General features: G+C 40.0%; 1 protein-coding gene across 3 annotated transcripts in view; it reads right to left on the bottom strand.

The window, feature by feature from the left end:
* The window catches only part of brd2b (bromodomain containing 2b), a 44,543-nt gene that overhangs the window by 3,329 nt on the left and 17,845 nt on the right, over window positions 1-23,369 (bottom strand). For 2 of the 3 annotated variants that reach the window (XM_067447769.1, XM_067447770.1), the window contains exons 7-11: window positions 16,949-17,077; window positions 15,413-15,685; window positions 11,761-11,993; window positions 7,240-7,589; window positions 4,268-4,396 (exon numbers count right to left, since the gene is read on the bottom strand). In XM_067447769.1, coding sequence (XP_067303870.1) covers window positions 4,268-4,396; window positions 7,240-7,589; window positions 11,761-11,993; window positions 15,413-15,685; window positions 16,949-17,077 — 1,114 coding nt within the window. The remainder of the gene's footprint in view (window positions 1-4,267; window positions 4,397-7,239; window positions 7,590-11,760; window positions 11,994-15,412; window positions 15,686-16,948; window positions 17,078-23,369) is intronic. The other variant, XM_067447771.1, reaches the window with a different exon arrangement.

Raw genomic sequence — 23,369 nt, 5'->3', positions numbered from 1 at the left:
TGTACAGCGTCACTGCAGCTGCAGACGCGCGAGAGTTCACACTGGAAGCGTAACTACACCGTCACTGCAGCTGCAGACGCGCGAGAGTTCACACTGGAAGCGTTGTACAGCGTCACAGCAGCGGCTCACACAATGCTAGAGCCTATACCTGTCTGAGCATTACATACTAAACTAAAAGAGTTTATCATACTTTCTGGATAGTTTACTTTACTTTTTATAATCATAACCATACTTTCACCCAAACTGAATAATTAAAACAAATTTAAAGGTAAATCTTCTACAGATATTTTTTATTCTTTGTTTTCTTTAATGACATACTCCAGTTATTATTGTTAAAACACACTACACGTGCTTCTTGTGTGCATTTTGACCGCTTTTTGTGTGATAATATTTATTTTGTCCATCAAAAGTGTGCTTTCACTTTAATTGAGCGCCAGGATCGTCAGCAGCGCAGCAAAAATAGGCTCGCCGCCGAAACCCCCGCTTCACTGCTGCTCACGCGCTGCTCCTGCTCCCGGTGTGAATGCACTCATTGATTAACATGGGCGCCGGAAAAAATATGCGCTGCTCACGCTTGCAGTGTGAAACAGCCGTTATATTTGTTTAAATCCTAGGACTAGTCCACACGAACACGGGTATTTTTATTACCAGAGTTTTTCCACCTCCGTTTTAAAAAACAATCGCGTCCACACAAGCACGGTTTTAAAAAAAAATCTGTCCACATGAGAACGCAAAACTACGCTATGATTGGCTGCCTGATTTCCATATGGGTCCCATTCACTGCACCGATGCACATTGCACTGACTGAGGGATGCCATGGGCTCAAGTGAAACACTTCCTACAAGTTCCTTTGCTTTGGACTCAGTGACAGGTAACTGTATACACAGGTGCAGGGCCGAAGTGGACTGTAATAGCTTCACACACTTGCTTTACTATTTTGTATTATTGCATTCTGGCGCCTTTGTTCTGCAATACAATGAAATAACTGAACATCTGTAGGATATGCTGTTAGTGGAGTCCACCGCATAGAATCGACTCACGTAAATCAAAAGGAGATGTGGAAAATCTGACGTCAAACAAAGGAGAGAACGGCGTGCACTTCAATTTAAAAAACCGAAATCTCCGGTTTCACCATCTACACGACAACGCTGTAACCGGAGTTTCTAAAAATCTTCACCCTGGCCGGAGTTTTCAAAAAAGTCCGGTTTTAGTAACCGGATACAGCGTTTGCGTGTGGACGAACAGCCAAACCGCGTAGAAAAAGCTGCGGTTTTGAAAATACCCGTGTTCGTGTGGACAGGGCCCTAAACGGAGAACTTGTTCGTATCTGCATCACCTTCACTATTTCTCTCTGAAATGATGATCGTGTTGGTAAGTACTCTGTTTATCCTTAAGCTCTTTTTTACAACACCGGTAAAGATCTTTATTCCACCGTGTGTGCAGACAGGGTTGCCAAGTTTTTACAACAAAACCCGCCAATTACTAGCCCAAAACAAGTCCAATAACTTCTCGAGGGGGTTCTCCGTAAAAAAATGGCGTTTGGAGGGTAAAATGTGTGTAAAGCCCCTTTCACACTGCACGTCGGACCCGCAATATTCCCGAAGCATTGCCAGGTCGCCTTCTGTGTGAAAGCAACCACGTCCCGGAATTGATTACCGAATTGAACCCGGGTCGGGGACCTAGTAACATTGCGGGATTCGACCCGGGACGAGCGCTGTGTGAACAAAAGCCGAAACTAATGCCGCAGCGTGTACGTAGTTATCGTGCGACTCCTAGAGCTTGTTTTTTCAATAACACAACCCTGCAGTGCCAGAAGAGCTCGTCGGTGTTTTAAACGCAGAGAGTGTTGGTATACAAAAGAAACTCAAATTAAACAAGCAGAAATGTGCGCAAACTGGACACAAGTCGAGACCACGGAGCTCCTTACTATCCGCGCTGAAGCCGAGATCGCTCGCCGTTATACGCCACATCAGGATGTCACGTGTCAACTCGACCTGGGACCGTTACGCAGGCCCGGATTGGCTAATCGGGAGCACCGGGAAAATTCCCGGTGGGCCGGTCTCTTTTTGAGGCCGCGAGGGCCGTTGTTGTCATGGCACTTGGTTGAACTATGGATGCTGTCCCCAGGCTACCTGCACTCACAGCAGCCCCACTTTGTCATTCAGAAGTAATAGCAAGAGCCCTGCTCAATAACAAATGCCCTGAGATAATAATGATACCTGATGATTCAGGTTCATTAATGAAACTGAGTGACTTGATTTGAAAGCTTTGTAAAAAGGGGGTATTTGTGGTGAGAAATAAATGAGACAAATTTAATTTAGTGTCAGAAAGCGAGCGAGGACCCAGTTGTGAAGAGATTAGCTCTTACTGTGAAACAGGTAAACTGCTATTGTACCATAGTGTGTGAATAAGCAAACATTATCACTGAATTTTTTTTCTTCTGATTTAGTATCTTACTTGTTTCCAGTTTAAATATCTAAATATTCTTAATTCAAGATACATTTACTAGACAAGTGAAATGACATAAGAAATTGACTTGTTTTCTGAATTAGAAAAAAATAATCTTTTCTTCATTTCAATTTTTGGATATTTAGGAATATTAATTATACCAATCTCTTAAAAAATACTAATCTCTTAAAAAAAAGAGATTCTACTGTCCTGTTATTTACTGTTCTAATAAATCTTCACTGTGAAACAAAACTTAAGCTACTGTTTTTGCACTGTATTGAAAATTATATTTTTCAAAAATACAAATAATTATAAGGCTGTAGAGAATAGTGTACCTTATACAGACTTATATTCTGAGGTTGGAATCACATTATTTTAATATAGTCTGTCGTGAACTAAAGTGGGCCGGTCTAAGGCATGAAACTCCAGGGCTGAAAATGAGTCTCAATCCGGCCCTGCCGTTACGGGTTGTGTGTGAAAGCGCACATATTACGGTATTTCGCTGGCAGTGTGAATGGACCAAATCTAGCGGCCCGGGAACAAATGCCGGGTCACATTATCCGTGCATTTGCTGGAATCGCAGTGTAAAAGGGGCTTTAGTTTGAGAAGGTTGCCTGCTAAAATTGGCATTCCCGGGTCTATATATCACATGATTGAGGTCGCTTGAGGTTTTTTCTGAATCACAGGGAGCTTTAAAGAGACAGTTCACCCAAAAATGAAAATTCTGTCATAATTTATTCACCCATACATTGTAGGGAAAAAAAGAACTATGGAAGTCAATGGTTTGGTTACCATCATTCTTCAAAATATCTTCCTTTGTGTAACAAAAACTCATACGTTTGGAACAACATGAGGGCAAGTAAAGCCCCGTTCACACCGCCAGCGATTTTGTCACTGCATGTCGCCAGCGCCAGAGATTCATGTCGCAAGTGGGCGTTCCCACTACGGGTTGCATAAAAACGTCATTAAATAGTACCGTTTTTATTACTAGTGTTACTAGTCTGCAGAACAGAGCAAGTTATTAGAATACATACACACTGAACTGTAATAGGTGGACCATATTGCCTGCAGTTTAGTCAAAACTTACTTTATATCCCCACAATGCCATGCATCATTTTTTTTAAATGTGTCTCTGAATGTAGGCTACACAGACATATCAAGTGTAGTAAAGAACAGGGGACTTGCTAAAAGCTAATATCCACAACTCCTCCGGACACCGCAGTAAAGCAGACGGATCACGTGCACTCCACTGACTTCACTCCTATTGGTTGTCGCTCGTGAAAATCGCTTCTCGTTTGCAAAAAAAATTGAAATTGCTGAACTTTTGTCACGTGTCTCACGTCGCTTGACACGCCCACATTCTGTCGCCAACAGTCACTGTCACTCGTGTCGCCGGAAGTCGCCAGCGCTCCATTGAAATGAATGGGATCATGTCGCTTTGTCGCTGCGTGTCGCTGGCGGTGTGAACGGGGCTTAAATGGCAAAAAATTAATTTTTGGGCGAACTGTCCCTTTAAGGCTTCTCTTTTGTTGACGACAACCAGTGTGCAAGTGCTTCTTATTAAGTTTGTGAAGAAGTTTGTTGCATGTTTTGTTCCCATCGGCATTTTATAATGACCCAAACTCAAAGACGGATTCATGTGGAGCAGGATTTATTGCATTGTGAGTTTTTTTTTCTTTCTAGTAGTTTTTTGAGTGCAAGATCTCGTCCTGTGTGTGTCCTCATTTTCACCTGCTTGTTCAACAACAGCTCAACACACACAAACTAAATTGATCCCATAAGACACCAGAGAACATGCTGTGGCTGTAATAAGCCCTACCTTTGGGTTTCTGGGGTTTCTTGGCAGAATTCAGCTGCCCGCTCACATCCTGCAATCTCCTCTCCAGTTCTCTCTTCTTCTCCAGAGCCAGCTCCTCTCGGCTCTTTCCACCTCCTCCCTTCTTCACGACTGCAAACAAGACACATATAGATTACACTTTATACACTGCATAAGGTAACCAATTGCACATCATACTACATATAAAGAATAGATAATGAGCTGCACGATTCTGCATAAATTGAAAATCACAAATTCAGAATGATTCAAAGAATCAATCAAAGACTTGTTTCATTACTGGATGAATCAGCGTTTTTGAAATAAATCTCTTGAGTGAATGATTCAATGACTCACTCATAAAGACTTCACTTGTTTCATTACTGGATGAATCAGCCGTTTTTAATGAATCTCTTGAATGAATGATTTAATGACTCGCTCATAAAGACTTCATTTGTTCATTAATGGATGATTCAGCGTATTTGAAATAAATCTCTTGAGTGAATGATTCAATGACTCACTCAAAGACTTCACTGGTTTTATTACTGGATGAATCTGCATTTTTTAATGACTCTTGAATTAATGATTCAATTAATCAAAGAATCACTTGTTTTATTACTGGATGAATCCGTTAACAAATCTCTTGAGTGAATGATTCAAAGACTAACTCATAAAGACTTCACTTGTTTCATTACTGGATGAATCAGCAGTTTTTAATGAACCTCTTGAATGATTTAATGACTCACTCATAAAGACTTCACTTGTTTCATTACTGGATGAATCAGGAGATTTGAATGAATCTCTTGAATTAATGATTCAATGACTCACTCACAAAGACTTCACTTGTTTCATTACTGGATGAATCAGCGTTTTTGAATGAATCTCTTGAATTAATCAATGACTCACTCATAAAGACTTCACTTGTTTCATTACTGGATGAATCAGCATTTTTGAATGAATCTCTTGAATGATTCAATGACTCACTCATAAAGACTTCACTTGTTTCATTACTGGATGAATCAGCGTTTTTGAATGAATCTCTTGAATGATTCAATGACTCACTCATAAAGACTTCACTTGTTTCATTACTGGATGAATCAGCGTTTTTGAATGAATCTCTTGAATGATTCAATGACTCACTCATAAAGACTTCACTTGTTTCATTACTGGATGAATCAGCGTTTTTGAATGAATCTCTTGAATCAATCAATGACTCACTCATAAAGACTTCACTTGTTTCATTACTGGATGAATCAGCGTTTTTGAATGAATCTCTTGAATCAATCAATGACTTACTCATAAAGACTTCACTTGTTTCATTACTGGATGAATCAGCGTTTTTGAACTAATCTCTTGAATGATTCAATGACTCACTCATAAAGACTTCACTTGTTTCATTACTGGATGAATCAGCGTTTTTGAATGAATCTCTTGAATGATTCAATGACTCACTCATAAAGACTTCACTTGTTTCATTACTGGATGAATCAGCGTTTTTGAATGAATCTCTTGAATGATTCAATGACTCACTCATAAAGACTTCACTTGTTTCATTACTGGATGAATCAGCGTTTTTGAACTAATCTCTTGAATGATTCAATGACTCACTCATAAAGACTTCACTTGTTTCATTACTGGATGAATCAGCGTTTTTGAATGAATCTCTTGAATGATTCAATGACTCACTCATAAAGACTTCACTTGTTTCATTACTGGATGAATCAGCGTTTTTGAATGAATCTCTTGAATGATTCAATGACTCACTCATAAAGACTTCACTTGTTTCATTACTGGATGAATCAGCGTTTTTGAATGAATCTCTTGAATGATTCAATGACTCACTCATAAAGACTTCACTTGTTTCATTACTGGATGAATCAGCGTTTTTGAATGAATCTCTTGAATGATTCAATGACTCACTCATAAAGACTTCACTTGTTTCATTACTGGATGAATCAGCGTTTTTGAATGAATCTCTTGAATCAATCAATGACTCACTCATAAAGACTTCACTTGTTTCATTACTGGATGAATCAGCGTTTTTGAATGAATCTCTTGAATCAATCAATGACTCACTCATAAAGACTTCACTTGTTTCATTACTGGATGAATCAGCGTTTTTGAACTAATCTCTTGAATGATTCAATGACTCACTCATAAAGATTTCACTTGTTTCATTACTGGATGAATCAGCGTTTTTGAATGAATCTCTTGAATGATTCAATGACTCACTCATAAAGACTTCACTTGTTTCATTACTGGATGAATCAGCGTTTTTGAATGAATCTCTTGAATGATTCAATGACTCACTCATAAAGACTTCACTTGTTTCATTACTGGATGAATCAGCGTTTTTGAATGAATCTCTTGAATGATTCAATGACTCACTCAAAGATTTCACTTGTTTCATTACTGGATGAATCAGCGTTTTTGAATAAATCTCTTGAATGATTCAATGACTCACTCATAAAGACTTCACTTGTTTCATTACTGGATGAATCAGCGTTTTTGAATGAATCTCTTGAATCAATCAATGACTCACTCATAAAGACTTCACTTGTTTCATTACTGGATGAATCAGCGTTTTTGAACTAATCTCTTGAATGATTCAATGACTCACTCAAAGATTTCACTTGTTTCATTACTGGATGAATCAGCGTTTTTGAATGAATCTCTTGAATGATTCAATGACTCACTCATAAAGACTTCACTTGTTTCATTACTGGATGAATCAGCGTTTTTGAATGAATCTCTTGAATGATTCAATGACTCACTCATAAAGACTTCACTTGTTTCATTACTGGATGAATCAGCGTTTTTGAATGAATCTCTTGAGTGGATGATTTAATGACTGACTCAAAGACTTCTCGTTTAATTACTGGATGAATAGAGATTGCAATCTTTTTAACAATTAATCGTGCTGCTCTATATTGAGTAAAAATTTATATTTTCTAGTTCTGTAATCCAGCTTTACTTACAGTCATCAAACCTCAGGTCACCATAGGGTTTGCGAGGTTTCTTGCGCAGACAGGTCATGACATAACGCTCCAGCTCGCGCAGTGTGGACGGCTTCAGCGTCTCAAAATCGATTTCGATCTCCTCGGGGTTGGTGTCGCGCAGGGAGGGCTCCCTCGACTGGATGATATGCACCACGCGCCCCAGTTTCTCTCCGGGGAGTTTGTTGATATCCAGGCTGAGCTGCCGCTTGTCGTCGTAACTCATAGGAAGGCCATCCTCCTCTTCCTCAGAGTCGTAGTGAGGCAAGGAGATGGCGGCGGAGACAGCGGCGGCCGCAAAACGAGACGATGAGGCAGATTTCTTTGTGTTCCTGCCAGAGCAGATAAGACAAAAGAGACTTATAATTAGGGCTGGGTAAAAATATCAATTCATCAATGCATTGCAATTATTTGTTTCTCAATTCAATATCGATTCTTCAAATCCTATGAATCGATTCAGTCCACCGGCCAGTGGCGGCGCTGTGGGCAACACTCTAGTGAAAGCGGTCAGCGCTGTACAAGATGCGCTTAAACAAAACAGCAGCTGCACTCCGTTCAAGCCTGCACCACTAACGTTAAAAGCCGACATTTGGGCTCATTTTGAATCAGCTCATCAGTTGCTCAGTGTTATTGCGCCACAGAATCAACACCGGCCGCGTTATGACATGTGTTCATCTCGTGGCAACGCCCGGTCACGTAGATCACGGCACTCTCAATAGTTGTAAACAAACCAGCGCTCTCAATACATTTGAATGGCTTAAAGGTGCACTATGCAGTATATTTGCAGTAAAATATCCCAAAACCACTAGGCCAGTGTTATATATTTTGTTCAGTTGGGTACTTACAATATCCCAAATGTTTCCAACTATTTGTAAATTGTGAGAAAATTGCTATTTAAACCAAGGACCGGGACGTGTCAGCATAGCGTTTGAGCGAGTCGCCTGTCAATCGCGTCATATCTGCGTTACCCTCGGTTTTATATGGCATAAGCGCTTTTCTCTTAGCAGTTTTAACACAGCAGCGCCGAGGAACGCACAGAGTAATGTCAGAACATCATTTTAAACACACTTAAATGTATCTAATATGATCAACAGAGCTGCTGGCTTTACCTTATACTCATGACCGGAAACGTGGAAGCGCTCGCGACTGTGTCCCGTCTCGTCATAATAAAAGTGCCCGGTGCTCGCGAGCCGTGTGTTTGTGTAACAATCACTCCAGCAGCCGTGCTCAGCTCCACAACACTCGGTCCTGCTCTGCTTTACACTACAGTAAAGTTAATAACCGCATCCATGAACGTGATTTCTGCCCGAGTCCTATTTTCCACCAGCTGTGATGTGAAGACCACATGTCCCAAGATACTGCGCTCACACTTGGCGTCATCAAACTACGCCTTGTTTTAGAATAGACGCCCTCCAGTGGACGGAGAGTTGCATAGTGCGCCTTTAAGTGGACAGACAACAGCTTCACTACACTATACAGTTATTTGCTTTCGAATCTGTGGGAAACACTTTGTAATGTTATAATATCAATGCACTTTGTTTTATGAGTATGCACATTTTGTGCTTCTGTTTAAATTTCTTTTATAACTTAAATGTATAGGAAGAAATAAATAAACTTTCTGCTACTTACGGTTACATGCACTTTAGAGGTTAAGCACCTGTTTGTTACAGTTGTGGTTTGTTCTCAACACGTACAATATTGTACAATTTATTCTGCTAAATAAAAAATGAAAGGAAACATGCTGGGGTCAGTTTGTTCTTAAACATTGATAATACTGCATACATTATTTAAAAATATACTCAGGTACTTAAAGCAGCACTTGGCAACTTTTGCTCTCGGGGTCCCCCTACAGTTGGGAAATAATAATGTCCTCAACTACTGTCGTAAGCTCTGTCATCCTACAGCAGGGGATGCCATCGCGCGTGCATTTGTTGACATGATAGCCTGATAGCCCTGAACTAGTGATGTGCGGGTCGTCTCATAACCCGCGGACCCCGTATGTCTATTTAATGGTTGCGGGTGCGCGGCGGGTTGTAAAAATATATACAGTGGTGCGGTGCGGACCAAATAACTTCATAAAAGCGTCCCGCGGGTCGGTGCAGCACTAACAGTTCCCCTGAACACTGCAGGAGGAGTTCACATGCAGGTGTTCTTCTGGCGGCGCGTGTGAAATGTCTTCATCCCAGCTACTGTCAGTGGCATATGTTTCAGCATGTCATAGGAATATAATTTCATGGGTTTTATTTTTTTCAAACGCCAAATAATCGCGATGCTCACGTTTACAAGCCAGCGTCATTATAGTAGTCTATTGGTTAGCGTTTTACAGAATCTATATGATACTTCAGTTCAATGTTTGAGTGGTCGGTAAACACCGTAACAAGCAGGACAGCATCGGTCGGGCACGCCTCCTTCAGCTCACGCCGACGAGCAAACGCTGGTCACATGTTGGTCCTCGTCCTGCCTTTAATCACATCACTTTCTCGTTTCCTCTTATTGCTTTCTTCCAACAAAACCTTTTCTTTCTTATTTGTCTCTGCTGCTTCGGACATGACTATATTATCCGACGAACAAAGTTGGGCTCGCACGTCCGAATTTAAGGAAGTGTGTGTGTTGGTGGAAGTGACGTATATGCCGTAAAGCAGTCGAATTTTGTAGTTCTTTTTGTTCTCGGGTTACTACCCGAAACCCGACGTTTAAAAGTATGATTAAAAACGATACAGACCCCATCAGGCTATGGCAGACGTGTCATTCAACCTATTGTAAGTCGATGTATCATCACAAGAGTCTTGAAAATATATTATGAAGGTTGAAAAGTTACCTAGTGCTGCTTTAATTACTTGTGTATTTACTTATTAATGAATCGATATCCAAGCTAATAGATCAATATCGAATCGAAATCGAACCGAAGCCTCAAGAATCGAAATCGAATTGTGAAATTCCTAACAATACCCAGCCCTACTTATAATGCTTATAATAATATGTGGGAGTCAAAGATTTGGGCCGATGAATGAACTGGTTTAGCTCCTTGTAAGGTTTGAACACAATATATTTCAGTGACCAGTCCACTGCAACTATTTTGGCATAAATAGGCACTTAAAGGGTTACTTCAGCGATTAGCATATGGCTTTGTCTCAGTAGAAACCCTGGAGTATAATCAAATGATTGGGTAAGTGTTTTAACTTCTCAAATTAATTTCTATGAAAGTTAAGCTTCCAAAGGCATGAACTGAAAACACGCCAGACTGAACACGCCCTGTGAATGTATGCCGCGAGCACGGTCACGATTACCTCAGCTCTCATCACGAGAGCTCATTCATGACGTTAAAGGGGTACTTCAGCGCTGGGAAGATGAATCTGCATTTAAACTGGGTCATTAATGTAGTAGAAATGTGAAATTATTTTTGAATTTGGTGCTTTCTAGACTGAGAAAAGACAGAAAATTTATTTTTGTCTCATGGGGATTAAAGACTACAACTCCCAGAATGCTTCGCTGCCCTGTGAGGCCATTCCCAAAGCCACGGCTACTGGATTACAGTGACTGAGTTCAGAAAGTACAATTAAATACTGAACGTGTGTGTTCAATATAACGATCGAGTTGCCGCGTGAGTCTCACAGCAGACTGGGATTAGGAGTCAGATTACATTTAACGTCATAAATGAGTTGATGAGCTCTCGTGATGAGAGCTGAGGTAATCGCGACCACATTCGCGGCATACATTCACAACGCGTTTTCAGTTCATGCCTTTGGAAGCTTAACTTTCATAGAAATTAATTTGAGAAGTTAAAACACTTACATTGCTTAGCATCCGTTAAAATGAATGCCTGTAGCTGAGCTGAGTGTGATCTCCATTCCCCACGCGCGAGTTGAAAACATGCGGAAATGGCTCCCTCTGCTGGCTGTAGCCTTTAGCCTCTGGGCAAACATTCCTCTCGTGACGTAAATATCGTCAATTTGCGTCACGAGAGGAATTTTTCCAGAAGTAAAATGCATAAATCTCTCGTCTCAGGGGGATATAAGAGGGGGGAGCACGATCATTTGAATATACTCCAGGGTTTCTACTGATCCAAAGCCATATGTTAATCGCTGAAGTAACCCTTTAAATGTAATCAGACTCCTGCAGCGTTAGTGCTGTGACACTCCCTCAGCGGCTCACTCATTATATTGAACAGACACGTTCAGTATTTAATTGTAGTGTCTATTCTCAAACTCAGTCACTGTAATCCAGTAGCGGTGGCTTTGGGAGTGGCCTCACAGGGCAGCGAAGCATTCTGGGAATTGTAGTCTTTCAGCCCCATGAGACAAATACATTTACTGTCTTTTCTTAGTCTAGAAAGCACCAAATACAAAAATAATTTCACATTTCTACTACAGTTTAAATACATATTCATCTTCCCAGCGCTGAAGTAACACAGCGTTAAGGATTTAACTATCCTTTTAACACAGATAGTTAAAAATACAATTTGAAACATTACATGTGGGCAGATTATTATCAGAAATCACTAACTTGCTCTTGCTGCTTTTCTTCGCCGGGCCTTTCTTGCTCTGTGTGGATGACAGTGAAGCTCGGCTCGATTTACTTTTAGCCATTTTGTCCCGCTCATCACTTAAACTTCGGCTTCCTCTCCGCTTCTCCGGCTTCTTTTTCTTCTTCTTGTCCTTCTTTTTCTCTCGTTTCCTTTTTGGTTTGACAATCGGGCCAGAAGAGAGGGCGGCCAGCTGCTCATGCACCGCGCGGAGCTGAAACACAAGACCAGGGTTACCCTGCCGTGGTGATTTTATACACAAGCCCAGAGGCTTTTATCAAAGTAAGAGCTGATTTCATGAGGTTGATGTGCACAGGGCCGGCCCTGACCAATCTGCTGCCCTAGGCAAGATTTTACTTGGTGCTCCTTGTATCAAGGTTTAACACTAACATTACATGTTATCAGTCCAAGTTGTGGAAACATTGTTAACGTTTTATTTTTGTTGTCGTTTTATATGTTGGTTGTGTTTTAAAAATTGTACCCTGAATCCAGTCCATTCGACCCTGTCATTGTGTTCATGAGATCATATATATATATATATTAGGGGTGACCATAAGCGTCGATTATGGGGGGGGACGGGGGACACGTACCCACCAGATTTCGTCATGAGTCATTTTGTGCCCACCACTTTTTTTGTTGTTGTTGAAAACGAAAGAAAGAAAGAAAGAAAGAAAGAAAGAAAGAAAGAAAGAAAGAAAGAAAGAAAGAAAGAAAGAAAGAAAGAAAGAAAGAAAGAAAGAAAGAAAGAAAGAAAAATGTGCGACAGTTGCCGCTGAATTTTTTTCATTATCGTGAGGCGGCGCTCCTCCAAACAGGTTCACGGAATGGAAACCCACGACAGAAAGCAAATCGTGTTTTCTTTATTTTAAAATTGCACAATGCAAGTAAACACTTTGCAATTTCGAACAATGTATTTCTCTTATTATCGGTATGACCAAAATTACAGATTTTATTTGTTTCCTCTGCTCGTTCGCGCAGCCGCCTTGCGCTCGCACTTATTCCAGCACCGCAAACATCGCAGTCAGTTCATTATCACAATAAAATAGCCAACCTAATATATAAGACGTTACACAGCTCAGTTTAAAATAAGACCAAATTTATGGATATAGGCCATAGGGTTTAAGAGCTGCAGACATTTTTATTTGGGGTATGTCGTTTCTTTTTAATTCTCAAAAAAAGGTGCGAGGGTTAAGAGGTTAAATAGTCAGTAATAGCCAACATTTCGTGCCATTCAGCGTGAGCACTGCACCACTGTGGTGTTTCCAAGTAGAGACCTGCGCGGGACGGATTTTATGTTATACCTTCTCTTAACCTTCTCCCGCTCCCGCCCGCAACATTCATGTTTTGTCCCGCTCCCGTCCGCATAAAAGTATAAATAGTTTTTCTCTGTACGTCCATGACAAGTAGTAACTTAACGTAAAGCAAGCGTGTGCATGCGTGGGTTGGCGTGGCAGAATACGGGCAAAGGGTGCCCCCTTCATAATTCCAAAAAAGATATCTCAGTTAATTGCGATCTCACAAAGCTCTGTTAGCAATAGAAATGACTGCACAATGAATCTTCCAAAATGTCAACACTTTCTTTGCTATAATCAGACGATTTGTCAGCATATAGAATTCAGCACTGCGCAAAAAACTCCTTTGAGTGGATTCTATCTTAAATATATCTGTTTGGCCATTGCGTTCCAGAAATAAACACATATTGGTTACATTGCACAATGCAGCAAAAGACGTGTTATACTCTGCCTGCGTGCGCCTGTAAATCTTTTTTTATTTCGTTTTAGTTTTTCTTTTTGGTTTTGTGTAATAGATGAATAACAATTTATTTGTTTGTAGATGTTTTATTTTTAGATATTTCTATTTTGCGGGAGTCCCGCAAATAGTTTTATTCTCCCGCAATCCGCACACACGCGAGTAGCACACACACCTTACCGCCCGCGCTCAGCCAAATCTAGTCCCGCGCCGTTCTCTATACGCGTTGGGTTCTGCGAGTCCCGCGGGAGTCCAGGTGTCTATTCTCAAGCACATTTTTGCGCATGTGAAGAGGATGATTTTTTTTTCATCATTAGGCCTATTGAATGCGAGTGAAGTACAAAGCCTATAATAATAAATAATGGTTCAGCATCCAAATACATCGCACATACATCATGAACGATTATGCTTTTTTGAAAGGTCCGTTGTTATTTGTGGACACCAGACTTTGCAGATGTTTAGTAGCTACCTGGAAAAGCAGGGAATCATGTTCAATGAATGTCTTATTCCTGCTTTTATCATTTATTTCACACTGGTTTTAGTTTTCTTTTTTATAAATCATTACTATGAATTTTACAATTCAATGAAAAGATATATGGATTTTTGTATACATTTTTATTAATTTACATTAGTAAGCTACAGGACATCGTCTTTCAAAACATGACCCGCGCGAAAGAGAGAAAAAAATTAATCCATCATTGTACCCAGCACTTCTGAAAAGGCACTTCTGAATGCGTCTCTGTCCCCAGCACATTTCAAACCGACGCCCATGGGGGTGACCCCTAATAGTCGAAGATTCGATGCATCGATATGCAGGATCGGATTCGACCACTTAACCATGGTCGAGTCTTCGCGGCTGTTATGAAACGAGGTCATACCATTTTGGCAATATGGGGGTGCTCAATATTAGTGTTATAAGACGTGTCGCGGCGCTGAGCGATCGCCCCTTTAAGAGCACTGAGCTTCGCACCGGACGCGCCGCGCCTTTAAAATTCGAACACATATACACAACTACGGCGGCATTCGACGCCTGTCCGCGGCGATTAAATGTATATTTCCCTCAAATCGTGCTACAAGATACACTCATCGTGCAGCTCTTCTGTCAGAAGTCGATTCAAAATTGAGCTTGCATGTATATAACCTTCACGTCTGCCTGGTGTTAGATCCCTGAGACACGGCGCTGAGCTTCAGTCCGGTGTGCGACCCCCACAATCGGCTTCAGAACGTGCATATAAACGCACTCAAAGTGTTCTTTTCCTCTCTAGGCAGGTTTTTTTAGGTTTATTTGTCAAAATGTTATTTTATATATTTGTGTGATGTTCTGTGTTTCGACCGCGGTGTTTAAATGTTATGAGAGAACGGGTAATTTACGAATGTGTAGTGTAGTCTAGTTTTGATCACTTTATTAAAAGTGGTGGCTGTGTGCCGTGTGTAAAGTAAAATAAAAATAGTCTTAGCCTCCTGCTGACTAGTGTCCTGCCCTTCCCAACCCGTTTATACCTTTTATGTTTATATGGTCTATGGTTTACACACACATAGATGATTCGACTCTTAGTCGACTATAGAGAGATTAGAAAATTCTGATTCGAATGTTTAAATCCTTAGTCGGGGACACCCCTAATATATATATATACACACACAGTAGAGATCAAAATTAGAGAACAACATACAATTTCCTAAATTTCAAGGTCACTGCTTAGTCCTTTTTGAAATTATTCTAACAGGAGCAGAAGGGCAGTTTTTCATATATATATATATGATGTTTATATATATATATATATATATATATATATATATATATATTATATATATATATATATATATATATATATATATATATATATATATATGTGTGTGTAGTGTAGCAGGAAGGGGTTTGTGTACCTGAGTACACACCTGGTCCTGCAGTTGGGCCAGGCGTTGAGCTCGCTCCTCCTCGCTGTCCGAGCTCGCGCTGCTCTCGCTGCTCGGCTCACCGTCGCTGCTCAGCTCGCTCTCCGACGAGGAGGAAGAGGAGGATGAAGAGGAGGACGAAGAGGAGGAGGAGGAGTGGTGCATTCCCAGCATGCCCATGTTCCGTCCCAGTGGCATGGGAGACAATTCCTCTTCCTCCGAAACCTCGTCAGGCATTTTTGCGAAGCGAAACTCAAACACGTCCTTTGGAAAGATGGAGTGAAAAGAGAATCTGAAGAAGGATGATCATATAAAAATGCTAAAAAACGAAACCAAAAAAAATAATGTATAATAATTTAATAAAACAAAAGTTGACTGGCAATATATGTCACTATAATAAAAGTAGTGTTTCATTTAAAAAAATTGGGGGGATATATATATATATTTTACTTTATATATTATATTTTAGACCTTTTCTATTTGAAAGGCTCCCAGTTTGATAAGGCTTATATTAGGCAAAATAATACCAATCCAATAAATAAAAAAAAAGAATATTTCAAAAGATTAATAAAAAAAAATAATAATAATAATAATAAAAATAACTACAAATAGCAATTGTTTATTAATAAAAAATAAAAATATATTTTATTTAAATCACTCAGTTTGATAAGGCTGATATTAGGAGCAAATAATATCAGGTTTTGCTTTTATCTCCAATAAAGAAAATAAATATTTAAAAATATTAAAATGAATAAAAATAATAATAATAATAAAAACAACATCTAATAATCATAATAAAATTAAAATAAATACTAGAAAAGTATTATTTTATTTAAATTATACACTTTTTTAAATTGCTCCTATATTGACCAGGCCGAATTAAATAAAAGCTTTATTTCCTCCAAATAAATAAATTAATAAATAATATTTTAAATACTAAATGAGTAAAAATAATAATACATTTATTAATTATATTTAAAAAAATTAAATAAATGTATAATATTACAAATATAGCATTACACAATAAAAACTATATTACGATATAAACCATTTAATAATTATAATAAATAAAAATAAATACTAAAAAATATTTATTTATTTAATTTGGCCTGGTCAAACTGAGAACAACTTAAAAAAGTTTATAATTAAAATAAAGGCTTTATTTTCTCCGAAATAAATGTATAAATAATATTTAAAATACGAAGTGAGTAAAAATAATAATACATTTAATAATTAAAAAAATAACACCCAAATCATAATAAAATATAACAAATATAACATTACACAATAAAAATTATATTACGATATTAAGCATTTTAGTTAACAGCAATAATAATAATTTTTTTAACATATAATAATAATAATAAAAACAACTAAATCAAACCCGCCTCCAACAGAAATAACTTGACAGTTTGCACAAAAAAAATTTTTTTTAGGATCATTACGAATTTTTGGCATTTAAGCACAATCCTTAAATAAACTAGAAGAGGCTGTGGAGTGAGTGGACACACACACACACACACACACCTGCAGTTTGCGTGCCATGGACACCACGTCGTGATCTGGAGGGTTGTACTTGTAGCAGTTGGAGAACATGAGTCTGACATCGGCGCTGAACTGCTGGGCTTCTCTGTACTCGCGCTCATCCATCTTCCTCTGAGGAGCACAACACACACACTTACATCACCTCTGTGCGTTTCATCCCAGCGTTCCTACACACTCTCTCTCACTCACACACTCACTCACTCACTCACTCACTCACTCACTCACTCACTCACTCACTCACTCACTCACTCACTCACTCACTCACTCACTCACTCACTCACTCACTCACTCACTCACTCACTCACTCACTCACTCACTCACTCACTCACTCACTCACTCACTCACTCACTCACTCACTCACTCACTCACTCACTCACTCACTCACTCACTCACTCACTCACTCACTCACTCACTCACTCACTCACTCACTCACTCAATTCAATTCAATTCAATTGTGCTTTATTGGCATGACATACATGGGTACATATTGCCAAAGCATTTCACAAAGCAAAACAGAAACATACATCAAACATATTCACATTTATATTTATATATACAGATAATAAGCAATACATATATTATTAATCAGGATGTGTTCACTCAGTACATCTCAATTTGTGGCATTTATAGATATGCTGTGCTATATAAGTGGAAGCAGGTCCTTCACCGAGTAAGACCTTCAGTTTTTCGTGATGGTGTAGTGACTGGAAGTCAGGGATAATGTGTTGTATTTGCCCATCCAGTGAGTCTCTTAGGGCGGTGTATTTATCACAGTGGAGGAGGAAGTGTGCCTCTGTCTCCACTGCTCCTGATCTACACTCTCTACAGATACGCTCTTCTGTGGGCAGCCATGTCTTCTTATGCCGCCCTCTTTCTATGGCCAGCGTGTGGTCACTCAGCCTGTACTTCGTTAATAGCGCTCTGTGTGTTGTGTTTCTGACTGAGATGAGATAGTTAGCCAGACTGTACTCTCTGTTTAGTCCCAGATAACATTGGAGACGGCTTTGCTCTTTGGTTTGATGTTTCCAATGCTGCATATACGCCTCTCTCTCGTTTTTCATGATTTCTTTGATTTCTGCAGATTTTACAGGAGCAGTGGTATACGCTTTGTTCATCAGTTCTGACACCATTACACAGAGATGACTGTTCTGGGTTTGTAGGGCTTTAAACTGAAGATCATCTTTAGAGCTTGAGTGTAGGTGGATCCAGAACTTCAAGGCTCTTTTTTTAATGGCTAGATTAAGGGGCAGTCGGCCCAGCTCCGCCCTGCATGCGTTGTTCGGTGTGTTTCTGTGGACGTGGAGGATGTTTCGACAGAACTCTACATGTAGGCCTTCTACAGGGTGTTTGTCCCAGACCTTATGGCTGAAGTTACTCGCTGGGCCCCAGACCTCACTTCCGTACAGTGCAATGGGCAGGATGACGCTATCGAATATCTTTGTCCAGATTCTAATGGGGATGTCTATTTTAAATAATTTCATTCGTATAGCGTGCAGGGCTCTGCGGGCTTTTGCAATTAATGTTTTAATTGCTAATTTAAAGTTTCCAGTGGGTGTTAGAACCAGACCAAGATAATTATAATGTAAAGTGTGTTGAATTGTGCTGTTGTTTACAGTAAATATATGTTTATGTTCCAGATTTCTGGGTTTCTTCTGAAAAATCATGATCTTAGTTTTATGGGAGTTGACTTCTAAGGACCAGTCCTGGCAGTATTTAGTTAAGATGTCGAGGTTTTTCTGGAGGCCTTCTGGTGTTTTAGACAGAATTAGTAAGTCGTCTGCATACAGTAAATATTTGACTTCTGTGTCAAACAGTTGAAGTCCTGTACTCTCTGATTGGTCCAATAGATCTGCCAATTCATTAATATAAATGTTAAATAGAGTTGGGCTGAGGCAGCAGCCCTGTCTGACCCCTCGCTGTTGGGAAAAATATTCTGTTCTTTGATGACCAATTTTTACTGCACATTTATTTTTGTTATACATGTTTTTTATCAAGTCATATGTTTTTCCCCCAATACCACTTTGAATGATTTTATAAAACAATCCTTTATGCCAAATGGAATCAAAAGCCTTCCTGAAATCGACGAAGCAAGCAAATATTTTTCCTTCCTTCTTTTGGTGTACATGTTGGTTTAGTAATGTGTGTAGTGTGTGAATATGATCAGTGGTTCGATGTTTGGGGAGAAAGCCAATTTGAGATTTGCTGATGACATTGTGCTGATTTAAGAAGGCTGAAATCCGGGAGTTGATTATAGAACAGAATACTTTTCCCAAATTGCTGGTTACACAGATTCCTCTGTAGTTATTAGGATCAGTTTTGTCTCCACTTTTAAAGATGGGAGAGATGAGCCCTGTATTCCAGACCTCTGGAAAAACCCCTGAACTCAGAATCAGGTTGAAAACTTTAAGCAGAGCGTTCTGAAGTTCAGGAGAGCTGTATTTAAGCATCTCATTTTTTATGTTGTCGGGGCCACAGGATTTATTCAATTTGAGGGATTTCAGTTTTCCACTAAGTTCCTCTTGGGTTATTGGATAATCTAGGGGATTTTGGTTGTTTTTGATGCATGACTCAAGAGCGTTTAATTTTTCAAGGATTTTTAATTGGTTGGGATTATTTAAAGGGTCAGTTTGATGGGTATAGATGTTCTCAAAATAATCTTTCCAAATCTGACCATCTTGTATGGCTGGTTCTTGTGGCTTTGTAGAGTTTAACCTGTTCCACATGCTCCAGAACTGGCCCTGATCAACGGTGTGTTCAATCTTTTGAAGCGTGTTTTTATAATGATCCAGCTTCTTCTGTCTCAGTGTGTTTTTGTACTGTTTCAGAAGCTCTGAGTGTTTGAAGCGTAACTCAGGGTTGACTGGATCTTTGTGTTTTTGATTTGAAATGAGTCGTAGCTCTCGTCGAATTCTTTTACAGTCGTGATCAAACCATTTTTCAGAAGGTTTATGTTTAGTGTGTTTTTTGTGCGTGTGTGGTGTCAATTTATCTAAATGAGCTTTTTTTGCTATATTTTCAAAAATGCCATTAATATGTTTAATTGCTAAATTAATTCCCAGCCGGTTAATATCATATATTGAATTACTAAACGTTGTTAAGGAATTGACTATTTCGTTTGACTTTAATGCATTAATATATGATTCAGCAGTGCTATGAGTCCATCTATAGGATGTGTTGAGTTTGTATAGGGGGATTGGCTTATGTATTTCTCTTGGTCTGATGTTTTCACCTTTAATGGAAACATTGATCTGGCTGTGATCAGACAGGGGAGACTGAGTTTTGACGGTAAATGCACTGAAATTGGAGGGGCTTAGATTGGATAAGGCATAATCTACAACACTGTTCCCGAGATTTGTGCTACAGGTAAAGTGACCACAGGAATCTTCTTTGATTCTGCCGTTCAGGATATAAAGACCTAACGTTTGACACAGATGGGCTACCTCCTTCCCATGTCTATTGACTCCAGCATCCTGGTTATTTCTTCTGGGTAGGGTATTGAAGAGGTCTCGGGGCATTTGTGTGAACAGATGTTTATCTCCTGAATTATCAGTGTAGTCTGGTTCTAAACCAGTTCGGGCATTTAAATCTCCACATAAGAGAATTTTCCCTTGGGTTTGATATTGATGAATTTCTCCCTGTAAAGTGTGAAATATCTCTTCATTGTAATATGGAGAATCTGATGGAGGGATATAAATTCCACAGATAAAGAGGTCTTTATCCAAAATTCCAAGGTTTTTATCCAATTTTAACCAAATGTGATTTTTGCCTTGCTGTACTGGAGATGTGAAAGGGGCAAGATCATTCTTTATCCATATGACTAATCCTCCAGAGTCTCTGCCACGATGGACCGAGTTAATTTTCCAGGAGGGCAGAATGATCTCAGAGTAACCTGCAGGACACTGAGTGGACACATCGGATCTACACCAGGTTTCTATTAGGATTAATATATCAACATTTGTGATGCTATTTAAGAATTCTGAGTTTGTGCTTTTCAAACCAAATGTTTTAGAGCATAGACCCTGAATATTCCAAAAACTAATATTTAACATATTTTGATCAGAGATTAAAGTACTGCTGTTTAACTGAAGGCAAAACCAAAAACCTTTTACAAAATAAAAATAAAAATAAAAGTAATAAAATAAAATAAAATAAAAAATAAGAAAAATAAGTAATACTAACAGTAGGGCAAGTATAACAATAGAAAACCCATAAAGTTAGAAATGAATCTTAAATATGAGTAAGGATACAAAAATTAATAAATAAATAAATGAATTAATCACAATTATAATAATCGTGTTGTAAATATTAATTAACCAATTATAAATATAGTCATCAGCTGCGGTATAAATAGGTTTTTGTGCATGTTAGTTGAACATTTTGTTGCACAGGAGATGTAGCATTTGTTTAATATCGGCCACATCACTGGATGAGAGTTCCTGAGCTGAAGAGGAGGGCTGCTGGGACTCTACCTGGGCGTAGCTCCGCCTCTGCTGGGACTCTACCTGGGCGTAGCTCCGCCTCTGCTGGGACGGCTCAGGTGGATGGCGGCGGGGGGGTGGAGCTTCGGCGTAAAGATGTCTCTCTGGGTGTCTGTGAGGCCATCTTGAAGTCAGGTGTCGTCTCTGGAGGTCTTGAGGAGGTCTGGAGTGAGATGAAGGTCCAGATGGAACAAACGGCTGCAGTCTCATCTGGTTCTTTTTAGTTCCTCTGTATCCAGTTGTTGGGAAGCGTCCAAGGGCAACGTCCTTTATAGCTTTAGCAAAGATCCGGACTCCATCCTTGTTGAGGTGGAGGCCGTCGTGCAGGTGCCATGGCCTTATGGAGCTGTGCGGGACCAAGTGTACGTTGGGCAGGCTGGAGCAGGAGTGATGGAGCTCTTCATTAATCTGGTCGATCACAGAGGGAGGGACGTCGAGCCGCGGCAGCAGAGTGGACACCAGCACACGTGCAGCAGGGAACGTTTCTGAGGCTCTCTCTGCCATCTCATACATGGCCTTGGCTGTGCCTCCCTTTAGGCTGTGGAGGTCATTGGTGCCCGAGTGGATGATGAGGTACTGTGGGCTGCCGAGTTCCTCTGTGGAGAGCAGCTGATGAGCACGCTCTGTGTTCCTGCAGTGCAGCGCCAGGACTCTCTGTCTGGGGAACAGCTTCTCTGGCTCGATGCCTTTCCCAATGGAGTCCATCAGAAGGACCACTGGTGCTCTGTGGGAGGCCGGCTGTGTGTGAGCGAGCTCTAGAGCTGGAGAGCTGTGTGACGCCACTTCATGCTGGACTTCTGGATCACTTTCTCTGCTGATGTTGTCGGGAGATTCACTTTCTTTGTCTTTGTTTTTATGCTGAAGACACACTGCATACTGCTCTTCCAGCTTTTCTTTCAGCTCTTTAATGTTTCTCTCTAACTTTCTTTCTCTCTGCACCGAGTCCTCTTTCATTTTTGATATTTCAAGCTTCATTTTCATATTGATGGTGTGTAAATCCTTAATTTCAGTCTTGAGATTTGTGATGGTGAACTCATCTGGGCGGCTAAGAATGAGCTGTTTTAATTCTGACAGCTCCATTTCTAGAAGAGCCATTTTCTCAGGGAGACACTGAAGATAGCGGGATGTGTGTGTGTCCTGCTGGATCATCAGCTCATCGAATGGAGCCGGAGATGTGCTGACTGGAGAGTAGAGCTTCACCAGGCCGTTCTCATCTTCAGATTCATCCTCACTGCTAGCTGTCTCCTCCCTGACTGTCTGCTTTAAAAGGGCAAAGGATTTCTCAAACGCATGGAGACTAGCTTCATTCCCTTGAATTAAGACCATTCCACTGTTGTAGAGATTGATGGTTTGGAGCTGTGAGGAATGCTCAGCTGAGTCAAAAACAATGATCTGGCAACCTTTGCAGATCCCCCTCTTCTTAGTGTATGGGAAAAAGTTACTTATAGCACTTTTCCAGATGTGGTTCCTCTCTGTATAGAAGATCAGATTAGTCTTGTGATTTTGAGATGTCATATCAACATAGAGCGACTCGGGGTGTTCATGTAACACTGACTGTTTGAACGCTTTTCTTTGATCTCCTTTAATGCCGGCAGGATAAACAATCTCCATGGCAACCGCTGAATGCGTTCGTTATTGACAGTTGGGATGATGTCAGCAGTTGTTATTAATAAACAAATAATAGTAATATAAGTACAAATCTTCTCCTTGACGTACTGTATAATCTTGTGCTGGTGTGTGTCTCTCTCTTGTTCGCGCTGGTGACTGCAGTCAGCTGTGTGTCTGCGGTGCTCTCAGATTCAGATTCAGATTCAGCTCTCTCTGACGGCTGATACTGTAACTCGCAGTCGCGGCTCTTTTTCGCGTTTTTCACGTCGTTACTGTAGTTTTATACTACTATAAGTGTTAAGACACAGGTTAAGGAC

The sequence above is a fragment of the Pseudorasbora parva genome, chromosome 7, assembly GCF_024679245.1.
Source record: "Pseudorasbora parva isolate DD20220531a chromosome 7, ASM2467924v1, whole genome shotgun sequence".
NCBI lineage: Eukaryota > Metazoa > Chordata > Actinopteri > Cypriniformes > Gobionidae > Pseudorasbora > Pseudorasbora parva.
The sequence above is the reverse complement of the archived record's forward strand: the minus strand, read 5'-3'. Positions and strand labels throughout refer to the sequence as shown.